At 44.5% G+C, this 19988-nt stretch overlaps 1 protein-coding gene across 1 annotated transcript; it reads right to left on the bottom strand.

Moving 5' to 3' along the window:
* Nucleotides 1–712: 712 nt before the first annotated feature.
* On the bottom strand, nucleotides 713–19705 carry nova1 (NOVA alternative splicing regulator 1). Its single transcript, XM_054626505.1, has 4 exons — nucleotides 19603–19705; nucleotides 10936–11079; nucleotides 2242–2408; nucleotides 713–1873 (listed from the first exon to the last, which is right to left on the bottom strand). Exons 1-4 carry the CDS (start codon nucleotides 19688–19690, stop codon nucleotides 854–856), a joined length of 1419 nt encoding a protein of 472 aa, XP_054482480.1. The 5' UTR covers nucleotides 19691–19705; the 3' UTR covers nucleotides 713–853.
* Between the last annotated feature and the right edge of the window lie 283 nt (nucleotides 19706–19988).

A 19988-nucleotide genomic window follows, 5' to 3' on the forward strand; every position in this document is an offset into this window, starting at 1 on the left:
ATACTCATCAGCAGTGAAGTCCAGACCGTTTTTTTTTGTTTTGTTTAAGATATACATTTCTTTCACTGCAACACAATATTTGATCCCTGTAAATAAAAAATAGCAATAGGCTAATATTGTTTTTACATTCAGATCAACCTGCATTAACAGGTTTAAATAATCTATTTGTGTTTGAATGAGACCATGTCAATAAATAAAGGATGGAAATATAAAATACCCAAATTTAGAAACTTCAATTATGATATGAGCCAGAATTTGACAGACGTCAACATAGATATGACTTCTTTAAAGAAATTATGCGCAGATTGCTTCCCCGTAGACGGAGATGACCTCAGGTGCTTGTAATAAAACCTCTCCCCTGTTCACAACGCCTTCTGCATTGTACACAAAGAGCAAGGTTTGTAAAACAGCTCTATCAGCTGGCTGGAACTTCATCCGACCCGCTCAACTCACCGGGAGCTGAGGTTTGCAACTGAAATTAAAACCAACATAACCCAAACGAAAAAATAAAAATAAAACAGCTATGAGGTTTTGGAGGAAGGTGAAGCCATGCGGCCTCACCCTTGAATCTGCAGCTTGGCAGTGGACCAGTTCAGCTTACTCTGATCACCATCGTCAAAAGGACTCGACACAAACTTTTAAAAAACATCAGGACGTCAGTCCTAAAAACACATTCACATATCACACACACTTATCTTGGTTGTCTCCCCCACCTCCTCCTTTTGTGATTCTCTCATTTGATACGGAAATATTGAACAGATATTTGGACGTTTCTTTTTTCTATTCATCGCGACCCTCTCGATTTCCTTCTATCTGTCTTCATCCTTTTCCTTCTTTCCTCTTCTTTTTCCTTTTAGCCCACCTTTTGTGGGTTGGTAGCGCGCACGCCCTGCTCGTAAGTGATCCGTTGGCTGATCAGATACTGCGCTGCTTGCGTAGCGGCTGGAGACCCTGTTATGGTAACTTTACGGTTCCGAGTACCAGGAATGAACTCTCCCTTTTTGGAGATCTGGATGCGGGCTCCCGTTAGCTCCTGGTACTCGACCAGCGTTTTCCCTCCTTTCCCCAAAATGGCGCCGACCAGATTCTCGGGCACAGCGATCTCAACCACGTCCTTGGCCCCATCTGCCAGCTTCTCTGTTGCCAATAGGGAGGAGGCCATCAGTGGGGATGAAGCATTAAGGTAACCATTGGAAGCCCCTGTAGCAGCTGCTAGAGAACCCAGGGAGAACCCACCGAGGCCTGCAGCATGGTGGCCAGCGCCGCCAGAGGCATCGCTAGCGTAGGAGGCCAGTAGGTTGGCTGCGGCGGCAGCAGCCGGGTTGGCGCTGGCTGCTACTGCAGCGAGGACCCCAGAAGCAGCTGCAGGGTTGAGGCCCAGACCTAGGGTGTTAGTGTTGTAGCCGTAGCTAGCCAGCGTGTTGAGGGCCGAGGTGATGGCCAGCAGATCGTTGCCAGAGAAGCTGGACATGGTGGCGGGGAAGGCGCCCATTCCTGTCAAGCCGGCCTGGCCCAGAAGGCTGGAGGCGGTGGCGGCTGCTGCGGCTGCATTGGGCAGCACCTCGGCGGTATTGGCGTAGGGGGAGCCGGTGGGGTTGGAATTGGCCACTGGGCCCGAGACGTTGGAGTAGCTGATGTTGAGGCAGCTGCTGCTCTGCGGGTCCTCCTGGATCTTCTGCACTATGATCTCCACAGCCTTGCGGTTCTGTTCGGGCTCCCCACTGATGGTCACCACCCGCTCCTGCAGGTTGATGCCCTCTGGCTTCTGGGAAAGCTGCACCCAAGCCCCTGACTGCTCCATCACTGCTTTGACCGTGGCTCCTCCCTTGCCAATGATCAGGCCAGCTGTGCTATTGGGCACGATCAATTTGGCCTGCAGAGAAATGGAAAGATTGAAGTAGCGATGAAAAGGTAACAAGGGAAAGGTTCAACAGCATAAATGGTTGACGGAAAAAGATGTCTCTCACTGAGTCAGAGTACTGTACCAGCCCCCGCTTTACTCAGCGATTTGTTAATCCCAGGGGTTTAGGCTGCAGCTGCCACACGGCTCTGTCTTGCTATGAAAGACTGTAGGTAAAAATAACCGCATACTCTCACATTTTCCTGACCCCACACTGCGGGTCATGGCCCAGGGAACAAGTAAGGCCGATGACTAAAAAACAGGGTGTCCTGGAAGAGACCTGCCCCCACCACACGGTGACCACACATCCTTGTGACCTCAACTTCTGTACAATATCTCACCTGTTTGACACGGTCTGGGTTGACGGTGGTCTGCGGCTGCAGTATGCTGACCGGCTCGGGTTTCTGTGCGCTCTGGGGCATCTCGCGGACTTTCTCCGCAATGAAGTTATGGACACCATTGAGAGCCTCGACAGTACCCTGTATCAGACAAACCCGTTCTGTTGTTCCTGAGATGATAAAAGGAGGGAAGAGGACAAACACAAGCAATGAGTTACCATAATATTCTCCGATTGTGTACTTGGCGAGCAGATTTCAGGGATTTGCTAGGGGTTGTACGAAAATCTTCACATATATGAAGAAGTCTTGGCAATGAAAAATGCTCCTTGACATTTTACAAAGAGATGCAATTACTGAGCTTTTCCTCTGTTACTTCATTTACACAATCAACAGAGACACTGCTGAAAGAAAGAACCGTGCTTGGTTAGTGAGCCACAGGGGGGGATTCTTTTTCAATGATGTAACTCTTTCAGGGCTGTATTGCTGAGCCCTTCCTTGCCTTGCAGCTCTAATAGACTAAACACAAGCTTGTTCCTCTTCTAGGCTTCTTTCTACACCCACATTGACGACCCAACCGGCATTCCGTTGCCATGGTAAAGGGGCCGAGCCGTGGAAACAGGTGATGCAACAGCGAGTCCTTTATGCTGGCTTGAAGGATTTTTTAAAACACTCTCCCTTTTGTATCAACCTTCCTGCCTCTTTAGCGTTTCACTGTCCTCTGGTTGAAGTCAATAGGAAATGTCTCCCGGCATAAATCCAAATAAGGCAAATATTGTTGTTAGGAAAAAGTGTCAAATTTGCAAATGGGAAGAGCAGCTGATAAGGCGATCAGAGAGGCGCTGCTCTACTTCATCGTTGGAATTTCCATTTCTAATTCAACTGAATCTCGAATTACAAGATTGGGTGACACACATGGATCGCTATCGGCCATCCTAGCCATTTATCAGAACACGAGATATGCTAAAAATGAATCCGGGGAAATTAGTCAAGTCCAACCTGATTGGTAATATGCCATAGACATGTCTAATAATAGATGCAAAAAGTCAATAGGGTCGGTACAAGCATATCAGGAAAAGCAGTAGAAATCTCTTATTGGGCACTATGGGGTGAGGGCAGCTGACCGGCAATTAACTTAAATGGAATAGTTTCTGGTTCAGTTGTCCATAATAGACATGAAGGACTGCACAATGCCCGAAGAACATTCGAATAAAACTGTTAACCCCTTTTTTTCATGAAAGTGCACAAATTAAAAAAAAATTATAATAATAAAAAAAAAGACTAAAGCAGGCAAGTACACGCACTTGACCTTCTTTTTTTAGTTGGCACATGTATTCATCATGGATGTTGAACATTATCATACAGAGACCTCTATGACAATGAAACAGACAAAGATAAACTGTGTTATTCCATATTGTTTCTATTAATGGCGTCTTTGCCGGAGGAAATAGTATAAGGACATTATTTATGGTGTATGAATTGCTCTTGTGTATGCAGCCAGGGTACAAAAATTAAAAATACGAGGACGTGGAAGTAATACGTATGTAAAACTCAATTACGCTGGAGGTGAACATAAAAAGTGGTGCTTTCAGACGGTGATTTTTTTCATTAGACTTATCCTTAGAAGACTTACTGCTTTGAGCATTCATTGCTTTTACTTCACTTTTCATTCAACATTTGTTGCTAGGTGAGCAGGTCCCTCTACTTTGCTTGGTACGGCAACCTCTAGTTAAACATCTCTACATCTAGAAAGGAGTGACAGCACTGTTCCCAAGTCAGTGACCATGATATATGACTACAACTCTTGACACACCATGAAGACACTATCTGATATATATCTACTCTCAGCACTTTTCACCTCCTAAATTGCTTGCATCATCTTTTGCCTAGAGGGCGACGAATTTCATAATAAAAGCTTGGAGTTGGCTTGTCCTTTTGTTTTGCAGAAGGGGACTGAAAAAGGTGTCAGTGCCCCCCGAGAGCACACATCTCAGTCTTCAACTTTTACCCCCGGAGACCAATGACTCTCTCGATCCTCCAGTAAGAAAGTTTCAATTCTTTCGTCTGTCCCTTGAACCGATGTGGCCTCTGCCTCAGCCCGTCTAAATCTTTAGACTGATTTATTCAGACTGTTGGCGTGCCACACATAAAGTATCACCCGTAATTACTGTCATCACATCAGCAGATTTTTCAAAGTAATTATTCACACTACAAATTGAGCTAGAATGTTTTTGTTGAATATCCCAGTGCTGTATATATTCACCATGTCATGCTGTTGCCATATGGCAGGGATTTTACTTTTAGAGAAAATACTGACAAAGTGCCGTCCTGCAGGATAGGACTTAAAGGTTTGCTGAGCTAAGTTATTTATAACATTATTGTTATATGTCAACGAATCTCATGAAAAGACCAATATTAACAACGTGTTAGTCCGCAGCTCACTACTTTCCCCAGTCTGTCAGTAACTCTCAGCCCCAAGCCCATTGGCTTTTACTAAATCTATAAAAACTGGTCAATAATATAAATAAATATAAAAATCTTTTTATTTGGAAAGCTCTGATATTTCCGTTAACAGCCGGGCACTGTAGTTTTTAGCAAAGACAAGTCAAAAAAAAGGAAATGTGCATTTGTTGGAAACTATTTTCAGAAATGGATTAATACACATTTGGTGCTCTAGTGAGTAACTGGGGCAGCAGGTCAGTGTTTGCGGGTTAACCTGCAGTGTGTGTGTTCAAGGTAATGTAGGACATGCAGCCCAGTGCAACTAGCTTTACTTGCAAATGGTGAACCTCTTAAATTTGACATTGACTGTAATTTCCCAAAGGCACAGTCAAGGCTTGCAGATCTTGCACATTAATTCCTTTTTTATTTACTGACAAAATAATGCACTGTCAAGATTAGTGATAGTGCATACCTACATATCTGGTAACATTGTGTGGATTTGCAACACAGCTTGCAGTAATTAAAGCCAATTTAGGAAGTCTGTCACAACACAAAAGATATGATTATTTTGCATTGTACAGCTAGTGTTACTCAATACTCAACTAACATCAACAAAAGAAAATGTCCGGCAACATAGTTACTGCTTGAGTGTAAGAAAAGAGTAGGAGAAATTGTTCTTATCTACCTATTCACCTTATGCCGTCCCACCCATTTCTTTTTCAGGTCTAGTTCTAACGCAATTGTATTTTTTCTTCCGGTTTAGCTATAGACTGTATAGAAGAAATAGACGTAGTCACGGTGACGTCACCCATTGGTTTATGGACTGGTGTTTTAGAGCCAGGGTTCGGAGATTTCGCTGTCGCCATCTTGGATTACAGTCGTCGCCATGCTGTTTTTTTTCCGCAAAAAATGAACAGAACTTACTATATTTTGATTGCGGAGGAGTGGCGTAGTGACGCCGTATATGGCTCTGGTGGCGGCAGCTATCTGTCAATCACAGTAAGCCTGCCCTAAAGCATACTCTGCTTTATTGTCTATTTGACTCTAAATGGGACCATAATTTACTAAATCAACATCATGCTATATTGAAGAAGACTTGAAACTAGAGATTGAGACCATAAACTCATGTTTACCATGTAACTGAGGTAATAAATCAAGAGAGAAGTAGAGTCATTTTCTCATAGACTTCTATACAATCGGACTTCTTTTGCAACCAGAGGAGTCGCCCCCTGCTGGTCAGTAGAGAGAATACAATTTTAAGACACTTCTGCATTGGCTTTACTTGGCAGAACCGGAGTTGGCCGCCTGGGTTTAGCGCTAGTAGCGTTGAAAACAATGAATGATATTTTGGAACATTCATGAGATGAGATGTTTTTACAGTACCACATCCATCGGTCATCAGTGAATGGGAGGACGACATATGAAAATGGCAAATGAGGACATTTTTAGTTACTTTGTAGTGTCTCTTGGTGTAGATAGCTCCGCTATGAGGATCTGTAAATGTAGCGAAGTCAGTAGATATAATAGCTAGTAGCTAGAAAGCCAGCTAGCTGCAAGCTGGCCAGTTATCTAGCAATTGCCCAATTGGTGGTTCTTGATTTAATTTTCAAATTTTTTTGAATACCCCCCATGGTTAACATTCACTGCAGACCTGTGTCTCCTCTTCTTTGTAATTACAAAAACACTGTCGACATGTGCTCTTTGTACGCCAAACAGCCAGTCTTACAACAGCTAGCAGCTCCTCAGAGGTCCAAAATTGTTTGAGTAAGTTTTGAAATGGGTGTTATTTGGACGCACTGATTATATATTGGGAATCTTAATGGTTATTTTCTTGCCTGAAAAACTTGATAACATCTTACCTAAAACCTTTTTTGTTGGCAAGTAAAGAATGATAAAGCTGGCAACGCTAAGTAAACTGAAGTACCATAACAAAATAACACAATGTGGAAGCACCCTAGTTCAGGCTAAGAATACGTTTGGTGGAGATGTTTATGAAACAGACCGAATAAAATAATGGTTGAAGCTGAGATCTCCTGACATTAAGTCTTAAGTGCTGGATCCTGCTTTTCCCATAACGCAAGTCTGTAATTTCCCAGCAAACATTTCATTGACCCTGGAGTAGACAGCAGGTCTATGACACAACCTCTCGCGTTTAACGGGTTGAAATGACGTTCAGGTCGCACCTAAACCAGAGAACAACCAGACTTACAAACATTTGAGATGTTATTGAATATAAAGTCATTCATAACAGTGTTATAGAGTACTTTTATTTGTAACCTGTCAAGCCTCCAGCTCATCACAATGCTTGAACCAGCCAGTTACAGTGAAGTGCAACTGAGCTTGGTTACACTGGATTTTGGTGAAAAAAGACAGTTGTTCAAAATACATGCCAGGATATAGATATGGAATCATTTTAAAAGTTGAAGATTGCAAGTTGTGACGACGTCCACGTTGCAACTTTCTGTTATTGCTATATATTTCAAACCCTAACGACGTCTAGGTTTGGTTTAGGTCTAGGACTACGACTTTTTGTTCATAGCCGGAATGTTTGCTGGGTGTCGTTAAACATGTATAGTCAATAACCCCAAGTTAAAATAACCCTAATTGCTCATCATCTTTAGCCACAGGCGGATCACTACTCCTTGCGACGAGTAAACAAAACCTCCCTTAGTAACATCGGGTATTGTGCTTGCAGAGAAAAATAGCATCGTAATGCAGAACAGTACTAATACTACCAGAATACTACAGCGTAACAACTGTTCCTGGTGGTAGTTGATCACCAGGAACAAATGTTGTTCAGCGAGGCACAGACATGATTCTGCAGAGAAAAAGACTGCAGTTCCCATTACTTTAAAATCCCCGCCCATGATGTCATCCCAGAGAGATGTGATACTGTCCTATAGGGAGCATTGGTGAGTACAGCATATACTGCACATGAAGAAACAGCTGAAAAACTGCAAACTGCGCCTTTGCTGTAGTTTGTCTGTCTGCTACTTTTTGATGGAAGTGGAACAGTGGTGTTTTCCAGTATGAGGTAACACATTGCGATTTGGTATTTTAATGATCACATAATGGAAAACATACACCCAGTGTTTCTATGACATCACAACACCCTGATCTGTTCGTGCTGTCCAAAGTAACTCAATACACGTACTTGGTCGGAGGCCAGCTGCACCAAGCGAAGGGTTTGAAGTTTAGTTTCTAAGTTTGTGTGTGAATCGTGAACTCCCACGGCTCTCTCTGCAGCTGCTTTAGTATGCGGATGTGTGTAAGTAGGCGTGAGTAGGTGTGTGTGTGTGTGTGTGTGTGTGCTGAATGCCCGGTAGAGTGGGTGAACGCATAGCACGCTGCGTTGACGGGGGCTCGAGTAGATCCAGTCGCCCAACAGTTGAGGTGGGTTCAAACCGAATAGTGAAAACAAAAACAGTCACTGCCCATGCGTTAGGAGGCGAGCACGCAAACAGAATTTTAAAAGAAGTATGATGTCATCTTATCTGGCCTGAACTCGCCCAACTACCAGTAACCAAATGTGAGAGAAAGAGTGACGGGGAGGAGTAAAGAGGGAACTTGGCCTGCGTCGGAGCAGCTTGCCTACAGCTGGGAGATGGGGTCATGTCCATGGAGAGAGATTGAAACGGGCTATTTCTGGGCCCGCTCCCCCTTGTCACACAATCATGCCTCAACCGCACAACCCTTCACCGTCCCCGCTCATCCATCTCAGCCCGCCACAGTTGCACCGCCCCCATCAAGAACCTTTGTATTCATGGTCTCATCGCGGTTTACGTTGACGGATGGGAGACGCGAGGTGGCTGTCTCAAACCAAGCTGTCACAGAGCGGATTGCAGAGGAAAATGGCTGCATCGGTCGTTGTCCCTTGATTTCTCTAGTGTGCGTTTGTGCTGTGGTTGGAGTCTGCTTGGGCTGCTGCAGGATGAGAGATGAGGGCGTGAACTGTGTGTAATGGCATTAGCATGCTGTAGTAGCCCGAATTGCAGCTGATTCAACAATGATCGGTGGATAAAACAGATGTAGCTGAGAACTTTGACATGCTGAATTGCTTGCCTCTAAAACTCTGTATATCTTACAGTTTCAAACTTCACCAACTTGCCCAATACTTAACAAGGCCAGAGCATTTTTTTCTTTTTTAAAGCTTTAGCTTCTACGGACTTCTCAGCTATTGTGCAGTGTACAGTAGCACTCCTTTCATTTTACAAGTGTGGGCCCGAGCAACCGGCCAATCAAATCATTGCCAGCACCCTCTCCCTGAACTCCTCTTCTCACTCATCACGATAATGAGTAGGGGGATGGGCAGAGCAGGTGGTGGCCTATGAACACATCCACAATCCAAAGAGAGAAATAAGGATACATATTGCTCCTTTTCATTTGTTGCCATGACAATGGAGTAGCCATGTTTTATTCCCCTTGTACATAGTTGGCCTTGTATGTGGAGAATTTCGGGGCTGTGCCCTTTCTGAACGTGCGTCCTTTCATCACGGCTAGCAGAAACATGGTTGGAAGAGAGAAGTACAGGAGAAATATTTGCTCGCACATGCTTCTTTTCCTCTCCCCCGGTGCTCCGTCGGCTACTTCTTAGCCACGATTCTGTCAGTTCAATATATCACACGTAAAACCCTACAGAACACTTCAAATTCAAACCATGTTGTGTTTATTTTTCCTGTAGGTAGCGTGATATCTTGTGCTCTAAATGATCTTAAGACGGAAATTGCAGAGGTCACAAGACATATTCAATAATGAAGGTAGCCATTATGATGGGAAATCGAGTTCAATCTTTCTGTTTTATAGTTATAATAGTTGAATAAGGCAAGAGGACTACCTGTGGACCCTATAAATAAAAATAAACATGTCTATTCCTCTTGCATATTTTGTGTAACTTATATTTCATAGGTCATGTGCACGCTAACTATGTCCTATATAAAGAGGTGATTATATATTCAAAATGTCCATACAGTAAAAACTATTCAACTACACAGGGATTATTCGCTTGCATTAGTTATCACAGAAACATCTGGACCTAATAAGCAGCGAGACGCTCAGCACCTGTTATTTTTCAGCAGGTCGGAGCCTCCTCTGAGGCATGAAGGACAAACGGCCAGACTCCCGTACGGCTCAGGCGTTTGTGTTCGGAGGATAAGATGGTTCGGCTTTGACCTCTGTGTGATGGGGGTCACCAAGCTGCACGAGTGCCCTTCCCCTGTTGCCATTTTTGAGCGAGACTCTCCTCGGCAGAATTACTGCCTTCGATGCATGCCGTGTCCTCTGCGTCACAGAGCTTGTTCTCATTTTCTGGGGGGGGGGAATAAATGGCACCCCTGTGCAATTTTCCCAGAAAAGAGTTTATGCATTCGACATGAAACCATGAATGCTTTAAACAAACCCCGCAATGAAGGAGTGCAATCCAGTGTTTGACACCTGAGAGCCCCTAAAATGCGCAACAGCTTCATTTTGGCTGGTCTCCGTAAAAATTATTTAGCACAAAAAAAGCATTTTAAAAGCGTACTATGTCCAGCAGTCTTCACAAGTATGAATACAGTAAAAAAAAGTGATGTTTTCTCTTATATTGCCATTGAACACCCTCTTTTTTTCTGCTTGACCTACTGTGCATAAGGTAAAAAGTAAGGCTGCCCCTCTTTGTCGACTAATCGGCTGTTTTGTTCTCAGTTGACGAACATTTCTTTAGTCGACTAGTTGTTTTTTATATTTATTCATTTCTTATTTCCAAGTAACTTCTAAGCACATCTCTGGTAAACATGGGATTTAAAGTTTATAACGATATTAGCCTTGGTGATGTTTGTGCGAAGCTTGTATGGTAGAGTTGATTGTCTTGGCTTGGGTCCATGAAATCTAATAGGTGTACATTGCGTATGAAGTCTGTGCAAGACATCTGCATTCCAACGAGGCGCCAGGTAGGGAGAACCGCCCGATGCCACCTGGTATGTCGCACAGTGGCGCAACCTGCTAGCCAAGCAACTTAAAAATGGCCTTCAGACCTAAATGCTGCATCTGACAGCTCTAACATCTGAAGTCCCCCAAACATAAGGATACTCAAGCTCAAGGCATTAACGAACGGTCAATGATTAAAATGGATTGCAATTATTTACCAAATGAAGAGGACATATCAAATACTCCCTCTCACACCAAAGCGTCACCCCTTCAGCAAGGTAATGAGTCGGACAGCTCCTCTCATAAATATATTAATATATGCTCATCGTTTTTGAGTAGTGAGGGATTCATTCTTACCTGGGTAGAAGTCTTTGGATTTGGACAGCTTAATGGTGGCACCCGTCTCTTTCTGCAGTTGTACGATGGTCTGGCCGCCCTTGCCGATTATAGAGCCGGCTGCATAGCTGGGGATCAGCACCTTCAGGAAGTACTCGCCCTCCTCTGGGAGGGGGGACACATAAAGTGGGAAAGAGTCACGTCTCGTAAAGCAGCTCTGCACATCATCATACACACCAAAGTGGTGCCCAGCCCCCCTCCCCACCCCCAATACCCTGAACAAGCAGAAAATTCACAATGGGGACATGTAGCTGGGACTTATATGGGGAAAGGCAATCATATATCTTGTGTCTGTGTTCCCCTGGTGAAGGGAACATATCTGGAAGAAGCCCTTTGAGCAGTTTTCAGTGCATTCACATTTTATCAGAGACTGTGACTGTGACACTGTGACGTTCTGTGTCCTGTCCCAGTTTTCCTCGTAGAGTAAATTATGACCTCCTTTCCAGTTTGCAGAGGTCTAATTTTAACTGTTTTCAAGGAGTTTTAGGAAACATCTGACTGAATACAAAACCAGGGTCCAGTTTTACGGATCGTCCTCCACGCATGACCAGACGAGTTTGGAATTAACGGTCCAATCTGACTGCAAAAGGTAGCCTGTATATTCTGAGACAGAAAGGTACACACAGAAGGCTACATACATACACATGAAGTCATTAACCATGCTACACATGGATGCCAATGCGTAGTGATCCCTCGTAATTAACAGACGTAAGAAGAACATATGGGAACCAATCCCAAAGATTTGTTCATAGGGTATACTGCCAAGATGGTCTAAATCTCCTCCATTTTGGAAGGGGCTTCTGTGGCTTACAGTGGCTTGTAGCAGTCAGTGATTGACAGCCCGTCAGTGTGCAGAATTTGCAGGCAAACATGGTTCTCCCCCTCAGTTTAGGAAAGTTCTTCTCTCCTACGATGCTAATTAAGAATTAATCAGCACCAAAGTGGGAAAAGCGTCCCGTCCAAGAAAACCCTGATCACGTTCAGTGCGCTAATCTAGTAAAAAGCAATCAGCCACATATTGAGCTCGGTCCGCAATATGATTAAAGAACCTGCCAACAATACATCAGAACCGTTTTATTTATAGATTTGTGGAGCGGACGTGATTCTCCTCCGAATTCCGAGTATCACATTGATGACATCATTGTAAACACTTGGCAGAGGTGCGTTCTCAGCACTGGTTACAAATGATCTCCTCTGCATGCTGATTCCGATGCAATGACGTCATGTTTGATCCTTTTTGCAGCTGCCTCAAGGGTGACGTCACTCGAGCGGGCAGAGAAGTGAAAAAGGCATTGTCCATCTTTGCAGGACGAGATCTCTTACACGCTTTTTGAGCGTAACCGGATATGGTTTTCGATCTGAAGCAGCACGGTTCGTCACAGTTTCCCTGCATCTTATGTTTTCGTGGAGGGTATGGAATTGGGGGGGGGGGCTTGACCGGCATGGTGTGGAGGAAAGAAGGATGGATGGAGGTGGACCGACCGCCCTGCACTGAGACCTGTTGCCTCAGTAAAGCACTCATTAGATTCAGATGTGAATGGTGAATGAACATGGCACTGTGACATTAAGCCATTTCAGAGCCCACAAGGAGCTCTTCTCCTTATTGCATTAACATGCCCTTCATGTTGCATTCAGCCACAGGCTTGTTTTTGTGCATGTAATCAATGGCTCTGACAAGTATGCAGATAGTGAAACGATTGTTAATGGAATTTCAGTTTTGATTTGGATTAATTATCCACAGTTGTGAAGACAATCCCAGAACAAATCCTACGTACATTTACCTAAAAGCACAGATATCACCACCATCGGAGGCTAGTAAATATGTCAGGTGCTGGTCAGCATGTTATTTTTCTGATAAGGTCTTCAAAAAATAAATAAAGATAAACCTGTACAAAGACATCAAGCAGCTTTGTTCATCTCTGACCATCTGATCTTTGCATTTCCTGCTATTTTGCAGTCAGCTCTAAGCTTTTCTCACAACGAATAACAATAAAATGACCTTGGTGAGAAAATAAAGATCATGCATGTCTGACACGGTCGCCGTAAAGCTTCTGAGCCCTCGCTCCTATCCCGAGATATCTGATACCGTAGCCGCACAAAGAATATAATTTGAGCGGCGCTGATTGCAGGATGCAAACAACCAAAGACCTGTTGTTGACAGACAAGCAAAAACCTACTGCGTAACTTTCTACTCATCTTCAACCAGAGTAAACCCAGCAGGGGAAGAAGCCACTGAGATTCCCTCCGTTGCCCTCACAGCCACGTTTGCTGTCATTAGTCAATAATTAATTCTGTCCTAGTGTCTGAGATCACAGTAACAGGTTTTAATGGCGTCATGTGGTAGAGTAAACATGGCAATCTGTTGCTGATATCCGCCAGGGAACGGGAGCAGTGGGGCACATTTGGGAAGCCGAGCCAGTGGGGTGTTAGTTCAAACCCCTGCTTCCAATACTGGAAGGATGGCTTGGAGGAGAGACGCGGACGCTGAGCCAAATGTGTTTAGTTAAGTCACTCAAGGGGGGTGGGTCAGGAAGAAAATGCCTTGTGACCGTCCTCCCTCCTTCCCACTACCCCTCCAAGTACCCATTCTGCATTTCAATGGACTAACCTGCTGCTGACAGGCAGCAAGGGCGACGGAACAAAAAAAAAAAAAAAAAAAAAAGCAATAATGGACAAATTAGCCTTTGGTGTATGAGATTGCACGCTGTCGAGCACGATGGATAAATTCAACAAGTCAGACAAAAAGAGTTTGCGGCTTACCCATTCTGAGATCTGCTGCTTCTCAAGTCCTCTGTCAGATCGCCATCAATGCCGGGGCACAATCTCGGAAGGGGATCTGAACGTTAGCCTAGGCATAGGTGCAATGGTAGTGTTGAGGAATGCGGCGACTTTTTTCTGCCGATGTTCTAATTCATCGGTGGGCGAAGAAAAAAGAGATTTCACCGCAGCATCCAAGCCATGCCTGCAGCTGGCCAGAGCCTCAATTGTCTGAGAAAATGCTAATGCAGGCTCTCAGTGTTTTCAGTGAAAGACGGCACGCATTGTTCAAGCCTGCATCGGTTTGAAGGGGGGGGGGTCTTCCCTGCCGCATCACCCTTTTCACTGCTCTCATCCATATTCATCGAGTGGCCTGTCCGTCTGCAGCAGCGCGCAGGACTGACACTGCGCTCGGCCAATGGGTGGCCTCCTTCCTCCAGCACGTCACGTCCCCACCCCCCCCGATGCCGGTCCCCAAAAAATTTAATTTTCTCCTCTACTCCGCCTCTTTTGACGCAGCACTATAAAGTATGGCGGTCCATTCACTCACTTTTTTTTAGTGGCAAATGACAAAGGTGAAGTGGTTGGGGGAGCGGACTTCAGCGGCAAGCGGGCAGGCATGTGGAGTGACCTTCAGCCGAGGCTGAAGAGGTGTACGGATAGCACAAGCAGATGATGGAGAAGGTGGAGGAGGAGTGATCTGAGGCAGCGTGCCTTACGCCACCCACCCTTCCTTCCTTTCCCCCACCCCCAATCCCTTAGACGGCCATGTTTGGGAGGGCGGAGGGGCTCATCAACCATTGCAAATGGCAGTGCCGCAGAATGGTGGAGGGGGGTGATGAAGCCAATCACTACGCCTATAAATCTTACGTCGAGAGGTATCTGAAGTGACTGGATGTGTAAAAACTGCAATGTGCGTGCATGTGAGTGTCTCTGTGTGGATGCGGGGGGTCCAGCTTCATTTAATAGTGCTTTCCAGGGAACCTGTAAAAATAAAAGGGAACTCCTTTTTTTTTTTTTTTTTTTTTTTCTTGGCTGCTGATTAGTTTCATCCACAAATCAAACCCGTAACACCGCGGCCCGTTTGGTTTTTTTTGGAGTGGAATGGCTTCCAGAATATTCTACCAGTCTCATTCACAGAGATGCTCTGGTCTATAGATACAGCCTCCCTGTAGACTCCACTCCCTCTCACGGTCTATCTATCTCCCCCTTTTCTCCCCGCTTTGCGCTGTCTTCGTTTCTATCGCTCTCTCTCTCTCGTTCTCTCTTTCATTGCCACCTGGCAAATTCACAGTCCGCTCACGTCACATCGCTCTGCAAGGGCACCTGTGTCCTTCCCACCAAAAAAAAAAAAAAAATACAGCTACACATTCCTGTGCCAACCTTTCCATTAGCAACATTACGAGATCATACCTAATCCCTTGGCCACGCAACCTTTTGGGGAGGTGCGTGGTTGCCAGCAACATGGGCTCAGAGTATGGGTAATTAGAGAGAGAAATGAATGAAAGATGTTCGTTCTGAGGATAGAGGGGCGATGCTGATAAAAAGAGAGCGTAATTTCCCCCATTCAGTGTCCACAGCTCTTAAAGCACAACGAGGGGGCTCGGCTTTGAAAGAGCACAGGCTTTCTTCTCTTTGTTGCAACTGCCAGTCATGTTAATGATCAGTTCGGTAGGAAAAAAGCGTGATCAATATCAGACACAGTCGAGGGGCTGGTGATTACAGGGAAGGCTGAGGATGATCAGGCTGTCTACCACTATTGCCAGACAGGCCGTGGGTTTCCAACGTTACATGTAGATCATATGAGATGGGGGGGGGGGGGGGGGATGCTGAAACACATCACTTAAATTACAGGGTGACAAGGTATTTATTAGACATTCGGTTTTGTGCAGGAGTCATTTCAAGTGGTTTAAATGTGCATTTCATGTGCAGATATATACGGTGAGCTTCGGTCAGTGCTGCGGACGAAATTGGCTTCAGATACTTATCAGAATGACTGGGAGATTGGCTGCCATTTCACCTCTGTAAATCTAATTTTGGTGAGCTGCTGCATATGCAAACACCAAAGAGATAATGCTATGCTAACGTGCACCAATAAATTACATTTATTTGGACTAAAATGCCTTTGATACATTTAGAGTGATTCTGGGGAGCAATAAAAAGGGCCTGCAGACTAATGATCTTAAATCAACTGGTTCAAACCAGTATTTTGGGGGGCTAACCAGGAAGTAAGCATCGCGCTGGTTCCCTCCATGAAAAGCCAATGGTAGTTTTTCATTGGATTTTGGAATATTGCAAAAAAAAAAAAGGCTCTCTAGTTTTTTGTTCAGCAAGATAATTTCCTTAAACGTACACGACTTTTAAAGCAGATATACAATCACCAGAAGAAAAAGCTAAAGTTAGCTATAAGCCAACTACACCAAGGTCACAGGACCTCACGTTTAGCTAAGCTAAAAGAAAACTAGAAATCCAGTGATGACGTTTTGTAGTCTTATTAAGCCACATGCTAGCAACTGCTTTTTTTTAAGACATGTAAAAGCTTCCCAATTCAGGAGAGGGGTATTTACTGACATATTTTATGTCATAGGACAAAATGATAAAATCTCTTAAGGTTTTGGGTTAACAACTGAACTTATTTCAGGCATCTAACCAAAATCAAATAAAAAAAAACACATTCTTACAAAACAAACCAAATTTCCTGTTACAAATTATCCAATATATGTTCAAAAAATCCACAATAAATCTGCTCTTAATGGTCATTGAGAAAAACATGATGTGGTGACAGTAAGTATAATGCGCAGAACATATGTCACATGTCCACCTGTTTTTTTTCTGAAACACACTAAATGAGGCCGTTAACACACTGATGCTCAAGTGGTATTGTCTGGTTGACTTCTTTGACGAAGTGATCGGTTATTCTACACAGATAAGATTGTGTTTCGGAGGCCATCTGGAACACCTTTGCCTTTGAGGAAAAAAAGGCAGCCTCTTCAGAGTCAGACCATCATCAGCACACGATTAATTGTGTAGCACCGCCGTCGGCAGTGACACAGAGACGCCTTGAAAGAACATGGAGTCAGGCCGGTAAAACAATGTTGATACCATTACAGAAATTACAGCAGCAAGTGAATTATGTATTTTTTGTATTTATTAAGATCCTCCAAATGCAATTTCACACTGTCTAGCCGTTCACATCACCTGGATATTGGACAGGGAAGATCACAGTGGATTCTCTGTGCTACAAATGAATGGTGTCAACTCTCCCAGAAGCAGGAACACCACGTGACTTCTCTGTTCTTACAGTGGCTTTAGAGGTGCTAATGGTGGACACATGGGATACAGAATGTGCTTTAAAATATACTGTCTAGTGGCACGAGGGTCCTTATGTGCCTTACTGAAATGACATTTCTGATGTGCAGCGATGTGCAGTAAAGAAATGGGATAGAATGCTGCTATCATCACATGGCGGGGTGTTTGGGACACAAAGACAGACAAAGCAAATTCAAAATTTCAGTAACATATGGTGCCCGTTCTCCGTGGATGTCTAATTAACATGAAGTTCTTGAATGAGTGTTCTCCGCGAGCTGCAGACCGTAACAATCACAAGCTGAAATAAGATGCGCAGTAGCTGGCACACTGAGTCAGCTGTCATCCCCCACTACCAGCTCCGACATCTTACAGATGAGGCAGGTGTGCACACACCTCTCCCCTCCTTGCTGATGCTTTACTGGCCGCTGCTATTTCTCCTCCAGAACAAGAAATCAGGATCAATTAGTTAAAATGGCACTGCAGTGTCCCCCCCCCCCCCCAAACCCTCCCACAACCACCAAGTAGCTCTCACAATTCTCAGCACTCCCCCACTGCAACAATTTATCGTTCAGGGAGTGATTGTTTTAAAGAAAAAAAGGCTACATATGCTGATTCCAGCTTCTTTAAATGTGAATATTACTCCTCTGTGACGGTTAACCAAATAGATCAAGGCAATTGAGGAAGCCATCTCGGGCTTTGGGAAACACTGATTGACATTTTTCGCTTCTTCCTGACATCTATAGACCAAACAACTGATAAATGAATCGTGAAAGCAATGAACCGATTGATTCACGATTAGAATAATCGTTATTTGAGGGCCTTTATACGTGTCAGAATTGTAGTTTTACTGTCGTATAGTGTGCTGACAGTTCAGACGAAAATAACAAACAGATGCTGAGATTTGGCTTACCCCACAACCTATAAATAACCCGACTTTGATAGGAATCTTGGCTACAAGAGTGCACCCTACTATCTATATTCAGTTGTGTGATTTCCACTGAATGGGTTGTCCCGCCTAGCTCACGCCAACATTTGTGCTTAAACCCCCCCCCACACACACTTAACTCCTCACAGTGCTAAGTTGAAGCATAACCAATAAAACAATACATCTACAAAGTCCATCGTGCATCTAGCATGAACAACATGGCTCTGTTATGTCTTGTCCTTATCTTGTCGGTGTTCACACAAATCAACACTGGACTGTCCAGATCAGAGGGTTGTTCTTTTGGCCTAACAGCCACCTTGTCTCCCGGGTTTTTAAGACATTATATCATTAAGACACATTTGTACGGTACCAAGACTCAAAGGTCAGTGGTTCACAAACTATAGAATGCAAGACTCACGAGACAAGATGATTGACTTCACTACTGGTTCAGCGCTATAACTGCAACGCCTTTTTCTGTCTTATGTTCTACTCCTGTTATGTGTCACAAAAGGCATCCTCACATTGTGTTGTTCAGGACAAATCAGTGGGGTACGGTAGTTAAGGGGGGCCCGAGTGCAGGCTAGTTACTGGCTATTAGGTGCATGCAAAACTTTATCAACTATTTGTTGGATTATTACAGTGGAAAGAGTTACTGAGGCTATTGTGTTGGGAAAGTAGAGAGGCCAAAAGAGAAAGCTATCAGGACTAGCTACCAAATGATTGTATTGTCTTATCACATGACCAATCAGAGACGAACGTTGGAAAAACATCAACAATCCTAATAGCACACCTGAATAGTTTTCTTTTATAGTTTATGTAGAATAAGAGTATAATTTGTTATATATTGCTACTGAATTTACCAGGTGATGGAGGTGGGTTTATATCACTACTAGCTCCATCAGTGCAGTAACTGAACTCAAGGGTCTATTCTCTGCTAAATTCAATGATGGAGGGCCCCCCTCTTCACAGCCTGCCCAACCCAACTGCCCAAGTAGAACTACTTTTTTTACACCCCTGGGGACAAAGAAAACACAGATTTATTGTGTGGCCTCTGCACAAGAAAAGCACCACTAAATCCCAACCACAAAATCCCCACAATAAACCCTGTTACCAGACGCCTTCGCTTCTGTGACATTACAGCATGACTTCACCACTGAATGAAATAGTTGATGTAGCAGCATAACTCCAGATGTTGATGAGCAGCAGCAGCAGCAGCGAGGTGACTGGGTTCACATCCAAAGCTGACCCGAGGAGGCCACTCGGCCTGCTCTCCACAGAAACCAAGTAAGATCCACAAACACAGTCGGTGTTTCCCCAAGTGCCAACTGCACAGGTGCTACATGTTGAGAGAAAACCCCCAAATCTGCTGCATGAGAGAAAAAACCCCAAATCTGCTGCATGAGAGAAAAAACCCCAAATCTGCTGCATGAGAGAAAAACCCCCAAATCTGCTGCATGAGAGAAAACCCCCAAATCTGCTGCATGAGAGAAAAAACCCCAAATCTGCTGCATGAGAGAAAAAACCCCAAATCTGCTGCATGCATGCATTGTTTTGCTGTTCTTTCTGCATGCACAGGCTCCTGCAACAAACAGACTTTCATGTGGATGAGCTGCTTCTTGCTGTGCAGCCTCTCTTACCTCCAGTGTTGGTGCGCTTGGTACAGCCGGCCTCCTCCGCCGGAGTTTCCAGCGGTCGCTTGCGGGAGTCCGGGTTATCAGTGTCCATGTGGGGCTGCTGCAGGCTGTGGAGGTTGGGATTGGAGTATATCCCGTTATGGTCCACGACCGCTCCGACGCCACCAGCCATCATCATCTTTTCTTTCTTGCTGTAGATAAATTCACACACACACACACACAGCTGCGCCTTTACCACCACATAACACGCACCGAGATCCGAATGGCAAGTTTTTTTTGGGTGGCTGGGGGTGTCTCAAAAGGGATCAAAATGTCAGACAACACCGGGATCGTGGTCTCCTCTTTCCGCCCGCTCGTCCCTCCTCACCGGGCTAAATATAAAAAAATCC

Source organism: Anoplopoma fimbria, chromosome 24 (genome assembly GCF_027596085.1).
Source record: "Anoplopoma fimbria isolate UVic2021 breed Golden Eagle Sablefish chromosome 24, Afim_UVic_2022, whole genome shotgun sequence".
Taxonomy (NCBI): Eukaryota; Metazoa; Chordata; class Actinopteri; order Perciformes; family Anoplopomatidae; genus Anoplopoma; species Anoplopoma fimbria.